A 17,549-nucleotide genomic window follows, 5' to 3' on the forward strand; every position below is an offset into this window, starting at 1 on the left:
CAAAGCATAACTTGAACTTAGGCTTGCTCAACTCGCATTGGCTACCATGTCATACATAGACTGAAACCTGACCTACATGTAGGGACGCAGTCTCAACTGACTATGCACGTCCAAGACATACATGTCCATCCACCGCTCATCTCAATCTCACCCTCTCCCTCCAACGCACATAATACACGACATACAGACGCCATGCAAGCCGGCATGCGTCCATCAATCCTTGTCTGAGACAAGCTTCATTCCTGCCACTAAGCCCCTTGCATTCGAGCTCAACGCCCTCACACATAGATAAAAGCCACATTCCCATACTGACACACAAAAGGTTTCTCAAAAAAGTCATTCAAAATCATCCCGTCCGGGTTTTTCTATTCCTTTCCATGTCCTATATATCTTACAGCGAGCCGCTGGCCAACTATGCAGCATCGCCGCAGCTCGTGCATCAACCTCCTCCATTTGTCTTCTCTCTCTCTCTCTCTCCTCCCTCGCTCGGTTATTCTCGTCCGTCAAGACATTCAAGGAAATCAATAAACACGACACGGCACAATGCCTCCAACTCCGTTTTTTAAATCCAGGACATAAGAAGCCCCATACATTCCATTTCCAGCACCTGCCATGACAAGATGACAAACAAAACCACAGATGCCCTCACCTGTCGTCTCGATGAAGGGGTATTATCATTATCTACTAAGGAAATAAAAGGAAATGCTCGCACAAGGACAAGTCGAGTCGGTCCAAGGTGATCGGTTCGGTTGGGTTGGGTTCAGTTCGATTCAAGGAAACGTGGGATACCCAAAGTTGGGTAGGGTTGGGTAGGGGGGTGTTGGGGCATGTTGATACGCAACCCTTGCTCACAAGGGGAAAACAAATGGCTCGGCAATGTCCAGAAACTCAAAAGAATGGCGAGCTCAAACGAGGTAAGCTCATGATGTGACCCGAGGGTCGTTGAAATATTGCACCATGCCCCAGTCGGCTGGTGCTCCGTTATGTTGTTGTTGTCCCGGTTGCTCCAGGATGATGCTCTCCCAGTCGTCAAATACCACAGGAGCCGGCGAATACTCAAAGTCCATCATTGATTCACCGGTCTCCTGGCCCTGAGGTGGTGGTGGCAGCTCGCGCTTGTCGAGTGGCGAAGACGCGGGCGGAGGCATCAAAGGCGAAGTCGAGGGTCCCATGGGGGAGTGAGACGAAGAATCCGGAGATGGTCTCGGTTGGGGTGTGAATGGCTGGGATGGCACCATTATTGTGTTGCGGAAAGGTGCTGCAAACGAAGCCTGTTGAGGATCCGGCGAAGGCATCATCGACTGGTGGCCAGGGTGGCTCTGAGTAGGCAGTGTCATGAAGGACATGCGAGGGTCGTGAGGGAACGCCTGGGGTGCCAGGCTCGTATGCGAGTACTGAGGCGAGGGGATAGGCGCTGAGGTGAGGACGATATCGGCGAGGTCGTAAGCTACACTGACAATCCACTGAGCCTCACCCTCATCGCCAGAGAAGAACTCGAGGAGATCCTGCAGCTGGCCGGGGCTCTCGTTCTCCAGGAAGCCCTGGGCGCGGCCCGTCTTGCTTGGGTGCCAGCTGAACTGGGGTCTTCGGCCATTATACTCAGGCTGCTTGCTGACGACAAGTGCGTCCCAAGCCTCGTGGATCAGGGGCTGGTGCAGGAGACCATACACCACCCGAGAGTGCATCCAGTCACCCTTGGTCATACCAGACTCGAAGTGGCGGGCGACGTGCTCAACATGGCGCTCGCGAGCCGGGTGAAGAGCAGAGCAGAAGCCGCAGGCCCAGTACTTGCGCTTTCGAAGGAACTTGACCACCTTTTCGGCGTGGGGACACGTCTTGCAGCCGTGGCACTGCTTGTGGTGCTGGTTGAACGAGTTGGAACCCCAGAAGCTTCGGTTGCAACCAGGCTCGGGACAGGGGTACTTGCGCCAGCGCTCGTGGAACTCGTCCTCGTGGCGCTTCCAGTCGTACTTGCGCTTGAAGCTCGTTTCACACGAGGTACACCAGTAAATGTTGGTCTTTCCGGCGGTGCCGACTGGAGCACCAATGGCGCCAAGTGGTCCGCTGATCGGGTTGGATGGAGGGAGAGGGAGAGGCGCCTGAGATCGGGCGCAGTTGGAGGTTGATGATTGCCAAGACATGGATGACTGGCCCGAGTTGGTAGACCAGATGGAAGCATGGCCGGAGGAGCCGGAGCTCGTTGAGGAGACAGAGATGCGAGGGCGATGGCTGAAGGGGGCCTGGGGCGGCATGAAGATGGCTGCTTCATTGTCTTGATTAGCAAATCAGTCAGCAAGTGCAGAGAAGCAAGGAAATCGACGGCAACTGCGGTCAGGTGAGTATGACATACAAGGGACCTCCTCGGGGACGGCTTCGCGCTTGATCTCGGCGGATGGAGTGGTGGCAGTTGATGAACTGGTGGGAGTGGTCGTCACGGTCGGGATATTCGGGACAATAGGAGGTGGAGGAGGGCATCGAAGTGGCGGAGGAGGCGCGAGTGAAGCAGCGCTGGGAGCGGGATTCGGTTGTTGAGGTTGGCTAAAGGCGGGAGGAGCCTGCTGTTGAGGTTGAGAGGGAATCGAAGACATCGAGGGCATGGCGTTCAGGCTCAAAGAGAGCGACTGGCTTTCATCGACCCATTGATGAAGGAGATCCTTGGACAGGCCTGAATCGATCAGGACCTGGAGGTTCTTCCTTGCCTCGGCGAGGACATCCTGAGGAGTGGCGTCATGGTGCTGCTGCTGGTGAGACGGCGAAGGGCTCGGCTGCTGCGACATGATGTGCTGCTGGTACTGCTGAAGCTCGAGTTGTTGTTGTTGCTGCTGGGGGCTCTGGCTCTGGTTCTGGCTCGGATCCATGGGCAGCGCTCACATGGGGGATAGACGGGGAATCGACTGCAGCGTGTAATCGGCAACGACGGTTAGGTTGATTTTTCGGCTATGCGAGCTTGTTTTGGTCGAGTGAGCTAAAAAGTGGTGTTGTTTTTCCTTGAATGCGTGATGGTCGTTGAGAAGCGAACGTGTTGTAGTGGCGAGCTGATTATACCAAATGGCACAACAGAAGCGGTTTGAGTCGATTCCTTTCCTCCTTGGGATTCCCGGAAACGAGCGAAGAACGAGAGACAATAGCGAGTGTTAAAAGTCCCTTGGATGGGAACTTTCGTTATTGAGCGAGAGTGTTGAATCAGAAACAATAAGAAAAAAGAATAAAAAAGAAACGAAAGAAAACAAAGACTGGTGATGCTCTGGGCTTTGGAGTTGTCAAGTGCAAAAGAACGAAACGGGGGGAGGAGGAGAGGAGGAGGCAGAATGGGGGTGGGAAGGGTGGTGTAGAAAGGAAGCTACGGGCGCCGGGCACTGGGCAGCTTGGGTCCTTCTCTTTCCTAGGGAAAATGGTTCAGGGACGAATTGATTGGGAGAAGGGAAGGGGGAGGGGGGGCGTGTGCGGTCCCGGGATATTTCTCCGAATATAATTAGATCGCCTTCTTTTTTGCTTGTGTCCGGGGTGTGTGTGTGTGTGTGAGGGAACGAGAAAGAGCGAGCGAGCGCGTGGGTGCAGACAGTGTGGGAAGGGGAAGAAGGGAAGGGAAGGGGCGAGCGCGCGCTCAGCGCCTTCCTATGTATATGCAGGTGCACGTACTGGCACTGGGTTACTTGACTGGAAGGAAGGAGCCTGCTGCTCTACTCCAGCAGCTTCCCAGGGCGGGCCTTGCCTAGGTTGCCTTGCTTGTGCCTGGCTGGCTGCTTTGTGTGCTTGGACCACTGGCACCACTTTCGCGCGGGCTGGGGAGGACCCAGAAGGAAGGGACGGGAGAGGGTCTCTGCAGGTACTTTGGTTCGAGTACCTTACCTAGAAGGCTTGCCGCGCGCTCTCTCAAAGATGTCGAGTTTCACGAGAATTGAGGCTCATCATTGTCCTTCGTGTCTGTTCCCGTGTGGAGATTGGGGGACTGGCGGCAACTAAACATGTGTGTTGTCCGTGTGTGAGCGTGTGAAGAATGGGCAAGGAAAAGGGCATGAATAAAGTGACGTGACGTACAGCGAGAGGATGATGAGCATGTCGGAGGGTTTGAGGGATCCATGGCTTATGGATTGGATCATGGTTGGAGTTGAACAGCGGGTGATGCCGCAAAAGAAGTAAGAAAAGCAGGCTAGTTGCAGATAAGGGGTAACAGTTGTCATAACCGTTGGGGATTCAACTTGAACAATCTTCATTGACCTTTTTTCTTCTTGTTCAATACATTACCAGTATCCAACTCGGCTTCTTCATCTTCTCTCGCAACTGAGTCAACCACATCGCGATCTCACTCTTTCTCCCCCCCAGCACCGACCAAGCCATCAGATCAAGGGCCAACAATTCTCCCAGTCGTCGACCGACAAGCGGGGACCTTGAGGATGATCCCTGCACTGCTGGACGACGGCGCCGCCGCCAGGGGTTAACCAAAGGTCAGGGATCCCTACCCAGGAGGATTTGCTCACTGCTCGCACATGCACCACCACCACCACACGGGTCACCAAGCCCAGCCAGCTCACGGGCGCGTCATGGCTTGCAGTGCTTGTGTGTCTGCTGCTGCCCATTAAGGCGTAGATGGCTTCGAGTTTCTGCTCGGAGGTTGTACAGCGGGAGAAGGCGTTGTTTCACCACCATTTCCAAAGATAGAATCTCTCTCTCTCCCTCTCTCTAAACTTCTTCTCCCCCTGTCCAGCATTTCAATGCACAAGGTCGTCGTCGTGTTCGGATATCTCCCCCCATTGACACTCTGCAATCAAGAACTGCAAAAGAAACGAAGGATTATTCTCTAATACCAAAATGATCAATCTGGTTGTTGTGCGAGAGAAAGGGAACGGAAAATGTTCCACTGTCCACCCCCCGGCTCCAATGTCCCAATTCCTCCATGTTCCTCCGGGATTTGGCTCCATTCTTGTCCCCCAGTACCTGTACTCTCAGTCATTCTTTTGTAATGAAGCCTCAAGCCAAAAAAGCCCGACGCCCACCCAGCCTCACGTTTTCTCTCTTCTCGTTCCTCGTACTTGGCCTTGCGCGCTTTTCAGAGTCCCTCAGATCTCTCTTTTTTTTAATGCTGCTGGAACGCGCTCTGTAACAGACAACTCTCACCTGAAACGCGCGACAATCAATCAGCAAGCATCCCTCTGTCTCTTTTGAGTGTGGAAAAAACAACAACGGTCTGCGCCGCGCCGCCGAGCGTTTCGAAACAGTTTCCCGCCAATCAGAGACGTGTGCCTGTTAGACGACCTTGTCCAGGGGGGGCGTGAGAGGGGGATGGGGGCGAAAAAGGAGACCCCTTCTTTTTTGGCTCCATCTCTCATGATCCAATGTGTTATGGGAGCACATGGGGTCTTGGCTAAGAGAGATTTCGACCTTGTATGCGAAAAGAAGCGTTGGTCGTTGCGTCTACGTTGCTTTTCCTTCTCTCTGCATGCCGACCGTTGAGAAAAAAGGCGCAAACATGGTTCAGATCTGCCGGATCAACCCATCCATGATGATGACCATCACCCCTCGCGATGTGCCCCTGGATCCCTGGCTAGGGCCCTAACTTGTCAACAGGCTGCATCGTCATCATCGTGTCTGCAGCTCGCAACTCTACTTATTGGACCTGCAGAGGACGTCGTACGTACCTTTCCTGTGCTGTGCACAGCCTTGACGCCTCTTCCTTCGACCCGGGTCTTGGGTAAGCTACAGGCGTATAGTAAACCCAGTCCAGCTCAGCTTATGAGAATTGGATCCCTCTCAACAAAAAACACAGACCTTCTCTCGATCTTGTGTCGTCGACTGGCCCCTGGATCGACGCTGTCATCATCGTCATCGCTTGTCTATCTGAGCTTTTTCTCCCCCACCCGAGCAACGAACGACAAGGCAAGCGAAGTGGAAGCCTTACAAATCCAGTTAACCGGGGACAGAGACAGAGAGAGTGGGGTGTGTATTATCTCTCTCTACCCGTTGTAAAAGCATAATTTAATGAAACCTTGTCCCTCTGCTGCTTTAGTGCGTCCCAGCACAGCGTAAGCTTTCACTGGCGCGGCGCCTGTGGAAATTGGCAGAGAGGAAACAACACAAGCAAGGCTCCAGCTCAGATGACTCTCTCGACATAACTTCGCGTCAGGTCGGTTAGCAAGTTTTGTGATGCCGAAGCCCCAGCAAGCTGGAGTCACGCACGGGAACGGGAAAGAGGAGGAGGAGAGCCATGTGTTCGAGAAGCGAACAGGGCGCACGGGGATTCCTGGTCTTGCATCATTTCGCGTATCACGGGGTCCCCTTGTTTAAATGGATACCCGCCATGTTCGCCCCCTTTCAACGGGCATCAAAGCAAGCGAACAGCCCACAGCGTTTCCCGCGTTGCTTTTAAGATGACGATGTAGCATTCCGTTGTCCTCTCTCTGTACCTTGTCGTCTTATCCTTTCGCTTGTCTTCTTGTCTGTTGGTTACTACCCGCGGAGCGGAGGAGGTCTGTACCCCTTGATCCTTGTGGCACCCTGATTGCCCGTACCCTTTTTCGTGCTAGTCAGGGACACCAGAGGATATCGTGACACGGACCAGCAGCCTGGGTGTGAGTTGTTTTCTATTTCGGGTATAGCGGCCGAGCGGTCTTGGCTCTGATCATGAATCAATTGGCTGCGCAGCGAAGCCACTGGGATGTTGAATCATGGTGGACAAAAAGCAACCTACCCTTTACTCAGAATATGCCACACAAAATTGTACAGCTATTTTACTCAATCACCCGCGCAAGATGAAGCTTCATGGGGTGCATGCATGCACTACGTCTGCACATTTCCGTATCTCTGTGCTTTTTACGGAGCAACATTCATATAATCTTGATTAAACATGCATATTCCCATATCAACCCGTCTTCGTATTTTAATCGCAGGATCACATGCGGTCAAAGCAGGTCACGTCCTCGGTTCGCTATCTCTGTGTCTGTCCGTCATATTAAGTAATGTTTCTGTTTTTAAACATGAATCCATCAATGACTGTCTTGTCTCTGATAATGTCACCCGTCCTAGTCTTCCCGCTCTTCCCGTGTCTTCGTGCCTCAGCCCGGTTCCCTCTGCTTGGGACTGATGACGAACAGAGTAAATTCATTCGACGTCAGTGTTTCACAAAAAAGGTTTCTTTCCTTCACATACCCACCCTCTTTTTTACTTTTCTTGGCTCAGCTGACGATCGTCGACGCCGACGAGCGGCACAGGCAAAAACAAGGAACAGAAGCCTTGCAGCAGCAGCAGCAAAAAAGATCAGAACGTTTCTGCCCGAGAATGGGCTATAGTCCGAGGAAACATAAGAAATGCCCATTAAACTCCAATCCCTGCTGAACTCTCTCTCTCGTCATTCCCGAATTCGTTTCCCTAAGGGTCCAAATAATAGCATGCAGTTATAGGTTACATGCTGCAAGGCACCGAGTTATACTCGAGAAACTTGTCTGCCGACTGTTACTCTAACTAATTGTGTGGTCGACAACACAACACCACCAACAATCCCAAAATATCCCCCGAGACATTTCGTTTTTTATCCCCGATGCACGTCAGGTTTCTTCTTTGTCCCAACAGCCCGTTTCCCTCTCACATCCAATCCAACATGTTCAAACAGCCCACCGCACACTCCTCCAACTTCACTTGAAACCCGCATTCAAAACCGCCGGCCCCCCGGCCCCGACCCGTAGGTAAACCCCCGGCACCTCCGTGTTTCTTCACTCCCCCCGGGAACCCTACCCTTGCATCTTTTTGCTCTCTTGCCCTGCGACAACCAACAGACATGATCCACAGGCACGGGCTCGACATGTTCTCGGCCGAGCACTGCCACGCCCTAAACGTCACGGACGGTTCCTGAACTCTACTCTGCCAGTAGTCTCGATCTTTCGTTTCTCTTAGACTGATTAACTACTTGCTTGTTCTGTCTTTAGTTCGTTGTACACTTTCTACCTCGCACCCGTCCGTGCTCTGGCCCCCGGCTCCTTTCCGCGGAGTACATTGCACCAAACCAAACCAAACCCACAATCGGCCAACTCAAAGGCCACCAGAACGCCTGAGTGTCTCCTCCGTCTCCCTCGTGAGTTCCGAAGCTGATCGGGGTCTCCTCTTGATCCCGAACCTCCTCCTCCACTTGGTCGTGATCATCCCCAACTCCCCACTGGCGTCAGGCACTATACCGGCCATCATATCCCGAATCTAGACATGGTTGACGAGAAGAGATGGATCAAGGCTCGTCATTCCGTGTCCGTCTTCCTGTCCATTACCCGATCAAACGCCCTCCCTATTTGCTGGCCTAGTTCCAAACATCCTTCTCTTCCGAGATCAACACCAAAGATCCATCTTGGAGCATATCTGCATCTGCCCATTTCGCCACCTTGCTCCGAGCCTTACGCACTCGTGCTAAAGTAGTAATTCTCCCACAGATACTCGTAGTCCTCGAGGATCCCTCCAATGAACGACGGCATCCTCTTGCTGACTCCTCCTACGACCCCCTTGGTGATGTTCTCGTAGCAGGCGCCCCTCATCGCCCACCATCCCATCGCCCAGCCTCTCTTGTTCCACTCTTCCCGCTCCAGGGACGTTGTCCGTAGCCCGCGCTCCCGGAGCTGCCGCGCTGCATACTCGACGGCAAAGCCAATTAGCCAAGGCGCCCAGGCCTTCTTGCTGCCCCCTCGTCTGCTGTTGTGTGCCATGGCTGCAGCGTATATGAGCGGTGACAGGATCTGCAGGATCTCGGCGCCGTGGCTGCTCCCCTGGAGCTTGTTGAGCAGCTTGGTGGCCGGCTTGATGTCGTCGGCCGTTAGCACGCGTCCCAGCAGATACGAGCTGATGTCCCCGGCATCTGGCAGAGACGGCAGGCTCATGCCCGTCCGGGGCATGGCCCACTCGCGCTCGTGCGGCGGTTTCATGTGTGTCGATTCAGAGTCGGAGCCAATCGCCGACACATCGTCCATCAGCTCACTCTCGCTGCGGTAGGCCAGCTCTTCCTCTTCAGCCGCGGCTGTCGCATTCTCGGGGATGGGCTCCCGTTCAGGCAGCACCGGTGTCACCAGCGGCCGCGACCGCGTGATGCGCAGGAGCAGGAGGCGGCACAGCGCCTTGAGTGCTTCAAGTATTACAACCACCTTCCACCGCGACCGCTCCCCACCCCGCCGCTTGGCCGTCATCTCCCACAGCATCTCGGTGTAAATGATCATCTGCAGGAACATTGCTATCCTGCGGTACGCGCTGCTCCGCTGGGTCCAGTGTCGCGTGTATCGAGCATGCGCCGACGGCATAGACGCCATCGGCAAGCGGGCAATGGCTTTCTGGAGGAGGGAGTCATGGTAGAGGGAGAGGAGCTGAACGCCCGAGTGGATCGACTCGGATGCTATCTCGGCATCGCGGAAACGGCCTAGAACAGGTCAGAAGGAGTTCCTTGCATGTACATGCGCAAAACATGAGTGAACCCACCTGGTATGATGTATGTTAAACTCCGCAGGGCGCTCTCGATCTGTGATACCTGACCGGCGTTCTTTGTGATAAATTCGTCATACATGGAGAGCCATTGCGGAGGTAATGAGAGGATGCGACCGAGGGATGGGCGCGACGAAGCTGTAGAATAAAAGGAATATGAAGGTAATGAGGTTGAATTAGAAGCAGAAGATGGCGCCGGGCGCGTCGACGAGGAATTCAGGTCCCCCATCTCAACGTCAGCCGCGTGACGAAAGGAGATCAATTAAAAAGGAGAGGCGCGCGCTATGGATTGGTGCAGGCGTCGGTCGGTCGGTCGGATCGGGTGATGCTTCAGTCGACGGCCATGACGCGATGTCTATCGTCGAGGAGGTCTTGATCGGACAGAGCGCAGACGACGGGGGTCGGAATGCGCGATGGGATGATGAAGGTGGTGATAATCTGGGGATGGAGTTGAACAGATTGAATTGATGGAGGTCCCCAGCTCCCGCCCGCCGAATCCCGAGGCACGTCACCTCTCGCGCCCAGAATGTGGAGGGAGGGAGGCGGAGGTGGCGCGTGCCTGAGGCCGTTGACCTCGGCCTCGGCATCCGAACCGACTACCCTAGACTTGCACATGAAAATAGGGGATTAGCGCATGAACTGGCTTGGTTTTTATGCGTATTTCATTTCAAGGCATGATGTTGCTGGGATAAGTTCTGGAAGGTAAGATCTATCTATAGGTATTTTCGGGTTTCTGCAATGATTGTTGTGTAGTGTGAATCTACGGACTGCATTGACTGTTAGTCATGTCGTAAGGAAGAGATTCACACCTATGACTCTATTGTCAACGAAAATAATGACAACTTGAACTCAACAACAGTGTAAATTTGAGTTAAACCGATTTAAATACGACCCCAATGTCATCCATCACAGGATGTCATTGCTTCCCAGTTCAGAACTTCATCCACAAGTCAACCCCCTCCTAATGACTCAACGTCCGCTCCTCTGCAACATACGACCAGTACCTCCCAGCAGAAAACTTCCTCAGACGCTTTCCCCAGACAATCATGCACAGAAACGTGCCAGTGACAAAGAGAGAAATCATGGAAACAGAGATGAAGCAGTTCTGAAGCCCCAGACTGTCGATCCACGGGTTGATGGCATACCCGAATGCAAAACCAAGCGTGTTCCTGATCAGAATGACGGCGATGAGTGACTCGCCTGCAATCTCTTTGAAGCAGTCGACAGTGTATGCTAGCGCGATGGCACCTCCGCAGACAACGCCGAATGTGGTGAAACCAATACCAAAGATTAAACCCATGAAGTGAAGGTCATGGCTTGCTCCTACTCCCCACATGATGAGTCCTCCGGTAGACATGAGTGCAGAGAGTGGAAGAGCCCATAGTCGATGCTCCGGTTCACGAATACCCTTGTTGCGACGCGCCAAGCGAAGGGCAATCTTGTCTGCGAACCAGCCGGACCACAGCGAGGCGAAGGAGCTGGCGACCAGAGGGGAGAGGTATGCAGTTCCAACCATGGCTGGGGCAAAGTTGTACGGCTCTCCGCCTAGGATGGACGACATTGTGCCGTTGATGACCATGTACCATGCCAGGTTGGTGCCGTATAGGAGACCCGCCCAGGTGATGTTTGGGAACCAGTACAGGATCTTGAAGGTGCGCCACACTTTCATGAGAGTCTGCTTGGGTGTTGGACGACCGGGGAGGAGAAGCACAAGCTTCAACTTCTGGACATATGTTCTTGGAGGTGGGAAAGAAACCTCTTCCTGTGTTGTCTCTGCCATTCCGGTCTTTTCGTCCACCGCAACAACATCGGTCTCTGTTGTGTTCCGGAAGTAGATGGTCTCCTCCATAAAGAAGAAGAGAATCGTGGAACAAAAGAGCACCCATATGGCAGCAAAGTACATGACCCAGTGCCAGCCAGCACCGTCGAGGATGAAGCCAGCCAAGAAGGGGGCGATAAAGTTGGATCCGAAGAGCATGAGGGCGTAAACGGCCATGTAGCTTCCACGCTCGTGAGCGAAGAAGAGATCAGGGACTGACAGCTCTGGGAGCGATTCGATTGGAGCAGCGATGAAGCCGAGAATGATACGGTGGGCGTACCATTGCGATGGCCCGTGGGAGAAGGGTGTCCAGAGAACGGGCGGGATGCAGAGGATGATGGAGACGAGGTAGACACCCCTCCGACCATACGTCGTAGCAAGAGGTTGCCAAAACAAATTGCCCCAACCAAGAAAGAGAAACATGAGGCCCGTTCCAAGGTTGAGCTGGCTGACAGTGAGAGCCTGAGCCTCAGCAATCTGGGTCAAGACCGAGTAGTGAACGGTAGTGCAGATACCAACACCCAAGACGTAGAGATATGTCATGGAGATGGCAACCAGCTTGCGTCTTCTCGACCAGTTCAGGGGGTCTTCAGGGTCAGCGCTGGGCTGAGGCTGAAGAACCACCTCGCCGCGATGGCCGAGGTCGTTGCCGTGGTGGGATTCATCCCAGAGTAAGATGGTACCGGGGACATCGTCTGGATGTGACATGATTAAGGTAAAAGATGAGAAGATGGGTGATGAGGATGAGAGATCGACAGAGGGGGAAAGCCGAGTTGATATAGACTTTGCCAGTTGGTGTAAGTCGGCAAACATGAATCGCTCAACAACATGGATGTCCGCGTTCCGACGATATCTCTACCCCGCATGCCAACTTATCTCCTACTAAGCAACACTATCATCTCTCTTTCTTCTAGTGTAGCCGCGATGAAGTCCTCCTGATCAACGCGGCAATCCTCATGATTGGAGCAGTCCAATCCTTCAAGGTTGGCGATGCCCATGGCCGAACTCGCTTAGACGATCCGCGCGCCCTTATGATAAGCCCCCCCCGCACCGTCTGCCAAGCCCCCTGGTCCCCGGATTCCCTCATCCGGGAACAAGCTTGATGGGAGAGAGGAGGTTTATCATCACACGGGCTGATGGTTGTGCCTGGCGCAATTAGTTCTGATTCGTCCCACCCACCCGGGTCTAAGCAACCCCCCCGCTCTAGATAGTGTGTGGCAGACAGCCACCGTCCATGTTATAAACCATTGTTACGCTGGACTCACTTACACGATACTCACTCACCCTTTCTTTTTCATCACACCACAGAAGTTAATCCCAATATGCCCCTGCAAATCATCCAACCTGTTCCTACACCTTCGGGTTCGGCGCAGTATTCAGCCCTTCGAGATTCCATCCTCGATGAGTTTGCTGCTCCAGTTCCCCAAGACCTCTTCTTGTCCAAGTCCATCTTTGAGAACCCTCCTAAAAATGTCACGGCCATACCTAAAGAATGTGGCTTGCTATCTCCTCAAGAGATAGAAATCACAGAGGCATACGATGCCGTTGGCCTCGCTGCTGCCATCGCCTCCAAGAAACTCACGGCCGTGGCTGTTGCAACTGCATTCGCTAAAAGAGCCATCATCGCTCATCAACTCACAAGTTGTCTTTCCGAGTGGTTCATGAGCGAAGCGATTGAGCAAGCCAAGTCTCTCGACGCCCACCTTGAAAAGACAGGCCAGACAGTCGGCCCATTACATGGTGTCCCCATCAGTCTAAAGGAGCACATTCCCCTGGCTGGTCATTGGAGTAGCGTCGGCTACCTCGATACCAGACGCAAGGATGAGAATGATGCCCTCATGGTTGCCATCCTTCGCAAGGCTGGTGCCGTCTTCTACTGCAAGACAAACCAGCCTCAAGCCATCATGCACCTGGAGAGCACATCGCCTCGAGGCCGTGTGCTCAACCCTCACAACATCAAACTCTCCGCCGGCGGTTCTACAGGTGGCGAAGCCGCCCTGGTTGCCCTCCGAGGTTCAGTCCTAGGTGTTGGAACCGACATTGGCGGTAGTATCCGAGGGCCCTCTGGCTTCTGTGGCATCTACGGCTTCAAGCCAACATCTTATACAGTGCCCATGAAGGACTTTCTCCCAGGAGGTTTCGGCGCAGAGCTCAATGTCCTGTGTTCCACAGGTCCAATGTGCTCTTCGCTACGAGACATGGACTTGCTCATGTCAATCATCATATCCGCAAAGCCTTGGATAGGAGACCCTCGCGTCATCCCCATCCCCTGGACGGGCCTAAAGACACCACAGAGTCCATCCAAATCTCCTCTAAAAATCGGCTTCATGATGGACGATGGAGACATCATCCCACAGCCCCCAGTAACCAGGGCTCTCGAGTGGGCTCGATCAAAACTCCAAAACTCCCCCGACTTCACCCTCAAACCCTTCAAACCATACAAAACTGCCGAGGCAATGAAGTACATCCGTCTCGCCTACTGGCCTGATGGAGGCAAGACGGTCAAGGCACACCTCGCCGTCAACGACGAGCCCATGTTCCCCTTGACAAAACATATCACCCAAGACGCAGAGGGCCCTGAGCTGGGCGCCAACGACGTTCTCAAGCAGCGTCTCATCCGAGACGAGTTCCGCTGCGACTTTTCCCTGCACTGGGAAGAGCAAGACGTCGACATTGTCATCTGCCCCGTCTTCGTCGGTCCAGCATGTACCCACGAGACCGCCTTTTACTGGAACTACACAGCCTTGTGGAACTATGTCGACTATCCCGGTGTCGTTGTACCCACGCCTATCAAGGCGCTGGCAAAGGGACAGGAGACCTATTCTTCGTCGACGCCGCTGAGTGAGAATTGCAAGCACGTCAGGCAACTCTGGGAGGAGGGTGACTTTGAGGGTGCGCCCGTCAACCTGCAGATCGTGGCGAGGAAATATCACGACAATGACTTGTTTGCTGCCTTGGATCAGCTGAAGGGTGTTTTGGAGTTGAAGTAGTTGATAATTACCTCGTCGATGAATCAAATATCTTGACACATAGCTCAAGTCTCTTTGGACTATCTATTCCATCCTCATGCGCAGGCATATTAGACGTGTACATCCATCACCCAATCTCTGTCATAGCCGCTCATTCAGTTCACACCATAGAAAGACACCGTATCATCCTAGGCATCGCATCATTTCAAGTCTATCTATATCGTCCCTTCACTCCCGCTCATATATCATTTTCAGTCCCATGTGACCCCCCTTCATAGATCATACCTTTGTCTATGATTATAACAAAAAAAGCTTTCCCAGGTTTCGATTCTCAGGAGCAGAATGACATGTCGTGACATGGTGTTTTCGTATCTTGTCCATGCAAAAAAGCTCAACATGTCTGATAACAAATGTGGCTGTGAGGGGATACAGGTGTAAAAAACAGGACAAGAACGAAAGAAAAAAAACACCAAGTATCCGCATATCATGAGCAAACACTGATACCAAAAATCATGGGGAGCCACCACCGTACCGTACCTAGTCTTTCGCTTCCAGATCATGTCCTCATACGTCTTCTCGCAGAAATCAAGATGCCTCGGTTCAAACAAACAGGTAGCATCTTAGCAAGGTTGTCAAACAGAAAAAAGACCAACCATGTATGTGGTGCCCCCGGACTGTCGAGTTTTGGTTCGTGTCTCTGTATGCGACATGTCCAACACGTCTATATTGCCTTTATCTCTTCCTCACCTCCGTTGCCCAACCGTCGATGCCTTCACCCCGGCCCCCTACTTCTAAGCCCTCGATCTTCAACCCCTTCATGCCAGGTGTATCTTCCAGCCACGCGTGGCCTGCCATACCACCAGCATTCGCCCTCTTCTCCGGTACCAGCTCCAACATCGGGGTCAAGAAGTCTGAGATGCGCTTCGCCTCGTCCTCCTTGAAGTGGTACTTCTCGCGTAACACGTCCGGTAGAGCCCAATGCCGGAGCCGGTGAATGTTCCGAAGCTCACCCTTGCGGTTGAAGATTTCCTGGCTCCATTTGCCACTGAGGCATAGTGACTTGGGGAAGGGCCCGAGCAGCTCGATGATTTGGGCAATGTGGTCGTCATCTTTACCGTACTTGGTGCCCGACTGGGGGTCAAACAGATAGTCGCCCGTGATCAACTCAAAGACCTGACACACGTATGTTAGCTCATCTCTGTTGCGCAACCAATAATTATCCCATTCGGGTGAATCAGAAGTCTTCATCATACCATCGCAGCCATACTCCAGACGTCAGTGCTGGCCCCCCACTTGGCACCCAGGATAACCTCGGGTGACCTGTATTGCCTCGTTTGGATATCGTTGGTGAAGTGGTGGTTGACCCAGCAGGCGTTGCCCAAGTCTGCAATCTTGACGCTGATAACGTCAAAGGCGTGAGCATCCTCCGCTTTGCGCTTCTCGCCGGTTGACACCGATGGCGAGTTTGACTTGTCGAGAGAGATGCCAGAAACTTCACGGCTCAGGAGGTCGCTATATTAGAGTTAGTATTTGCCAAACTGATACTGAGCCACGGCGCCATCACTTACGCAGACTTTTCTCGCTGTTTCTGGGCGTCATCGCCTGGTTTAGGAGATGATTCCATTGATGTCTTGCCTGCTTAGAGGAGTGTGTTAGCATGTTTGTACGCAAAACAGTCACCTTGATGCATTGGAGAAAATATGCCTTACCTTCGTTCAAAACACCAGCAAGACTAGAGTGAGGATTCGGTGAGGGAAAGAGGTTGGTGTGGTTGAAGCTGGTGTTGAGGGGGGATGGCAGAGGTTGGCTGCCAGTGATGAGAGTTCTCCGGCGTCGGCGGCCATTCCGATTGTTCTCCTTGTCGCCAGCGTCGGGCTTGACGACGCGCTTGACGATCTGCTCGACATCGCCAATCTCGATGAGGACGTTTTCGGGCTTAAGGTCGGTGTGGATGATGCCGCATTCGCGATGGAGATAGTCGAGGCCAAGGAGAACCTGCTTTGTGATCTGCTTGACCAGAGGCATGGGGATTCCGCGGTGGTTCCAGCGCTTGATAAGGCCAAGCAGGTTCTCGCCGAGAACCTCAAACACCATGCATACATGGGTGCCATGTGGCCCCTTGTGCTCAAACGAATCAAGCAGACTCACGACGTGTTTGCGACCGGGATGGTCAGGCTTGGCCTGTACAATCTTATTGAGGAGCTTGATCTCGTCGATGGCGGTCTCGGTGTAGTGGGCGGCGGAACGGACAACCTTGAGGGCGACATGCTTGCCGCTCGTGTTGTCGCGGGACAGCCAGACGGTTGAGAAATGACCCCATCCTAGCTTGCGAACAACCGTGTACTTTCCGTCCTTGAACTTCTCTCCGACCTGAACGGGATGGTAACCGCCCTTGCAGTAATCTTCAGAATCCTCCTCATCTGCAGTGTTTTCGGCGGCGTCGTCGACCGACGAGGACGAGGGGGAGTGGGTCATGGCTGACAGTTGATGCGATCTAGAGTCGGAAAAAAGTTCAACGTTAGCGACTGCGATGTCCAAGGCGCAAGAGCGAGATGTGAAGATGGCAAGTCAAGATTGCGGCGGAGCCAATGCAGGCAAGGCAGGGCAGATCAAACAACCACGGTCGCAAGATTTGGCGGGAGCGGCGGCGGCGAAAGAGCTGGTGGTCATGGAGCGCGTGGTGGGGGACTTTTGCCGGATTGGGCTTGGGTGAGGTGAAATGGCGGGGAAGCATCAAAACATCATCCAAGGCCATAGCAACCCGTCAAGGCCTTGTTCGGAGACAATCCGGGATGAGGTGCAAGATGCGACAACCTCTGGGCTACCAGAAGAGTATGTAGAATATCAAGGCCCAAGGCTGACGAGGGAGAGGGCAAAGCATGGGGGCGGTGATGGGGGAGTGCAACCTTGTTTTGAGGAAACTCATGATGATGTCTTCATGGCGCAGCTTGCGCTCGCGACTGGCTTATGGATGTCGTTCTCTTCTTCCTCTCTTTGCTTCTCCTGCCCCTATGCTTGGAGAAAACACTCGCTTGGGATGATGAAATAGGGGAATTATAACAACAATCGGGTAGCGAAGCGCGGTTGACAAGCGGGCGAGCGGCGTGGCGGGTTATGGGCGGGGGATAAAGAAGGACGAGGGAGAAGAACAAGGATCAGGTCAAAATGACGATGGAGATGACAAAGACGCAGAGGATTGGACGACACTGCGCGCGGCACCTTGGAGGGCGGCTGCGCTGCGGTAGCGGCTGCGGATGCGAACAGGGAATATGCGAGTGAGATGGATAAAGAGAAAAGAAAAGAAAGGAAAGGCGAGAGTA

At 53.5% G+C, this 17,549-nt stretch overlaps 5 protein-coding genes across 5 annotated transcripts; 1 reads left to right on the forward strand and 4 right to left on the reverse strand.

The window, feature by feature from the left end:
- Positions 1-920: 920 nt before the first annotated feature.
- On the reverse strand, positions 921-2,858 carry MRS44_004290 (uncharacterized protein; the record flags this gene model as incomplete). Its single annotated transcript, XM_065622147.1, has 2 exons — positions 921-2,272; positions 2,351-2,858. 2 exons carry the CDS (start codon positions 2,856-2,858, stop codon positions 921-923), a joined length of 1,860 nt encoding a protein of 619 aa, XP_065478219.1.
- Positions 2,859-8,372: 5,514 nt separating this feature from the next.
- On the reverse strand, positions 8,373-9,523 carry MRS44_004291 (uncharacterized protein; the record flags this gene model as incomplete). The annotated part of the gene is made up of 2 exons (XM_046271673.1): positions 8,373-9,379; positions 9,439-9,523. The coding sequence occupies 2 exons, from the start codon at positions 9,521-9,523 to the stop codon at positions 8,373-8,375; spliced, it is 1,092 nt and encodes a 363-aa protein (XP_046125755.1).
- A 248-nt stretch (positions 9,524-9,771) lies between these two features.
- Positions 9,772-11,968, reverse strand: MRS44_004292 (uncharacterized protein; the record flags this gene model as incomplete). Its single annotated transcript, XM_046277713.2, has 2 exons — positions 9,772-10,042; positions 10,437-11,968. The coding sequence occupies 2 exons, from the start codon at positions 11,966-11,968 to the stop codon at positions 9,772-9,774; spliced, it is 1,803 nt and encodes a 600-aa protein (XP_046125756.2).
- Positions 11,969-12,582: 614 nt separating this feature from the next.
- MRS44_004293 (uncharacterized protein) lies at positions 12,583-14,250 on the forward strand (the record flags this gene model as incomplete). Its single annotated transcript, XM_046277714.2, has 1 exon — positions 12,583-14,250. The coding sequence occupies one exon, from the start codon at positions 12,583-12,585 to the stop codon at positions 14,248-14,250; it is 1,668 nt and encodes a 555-aa protein (XP_046125757.1).
- Positions 14,251-14,961: 711 nt separating this feature from the next.
- Positions 14,962-16,704, reverse strand: MRS44_004294 (uncharacterized protein; the record flags this gene model as incomplete). The annotated part of the gene is made up of 4 exons (XM_046274255.1): positions 14,962-15,402; positions 15,483-15,741; positions 15,798-15,864; positions 15,939-16,704. The coding sequence occupies 4 exons, from the start codon at positions 16,702-16,704 to the stop codon at positions 14,962-14,964; spliced, it is 1,533 nt and encodes a 510-aa protein (XP_046125758.1).
- Between the last annotated feature and the right edge of the window lie 845 nt (positions 16,705-17,549).

Source organism: Fusarium solani (assembly GCF_023522795.1).
Source record: "Fusarium solani strain SB1 chromosome Unknown bctg00000002, whole genome shotgun sequence".
Lineage (NCBI taxonomy): Eukaryota > Fungi > Ascomycota > Sordariomycetes > Hypocreales > Nectriaceae > Fusarium > Fusarium solani.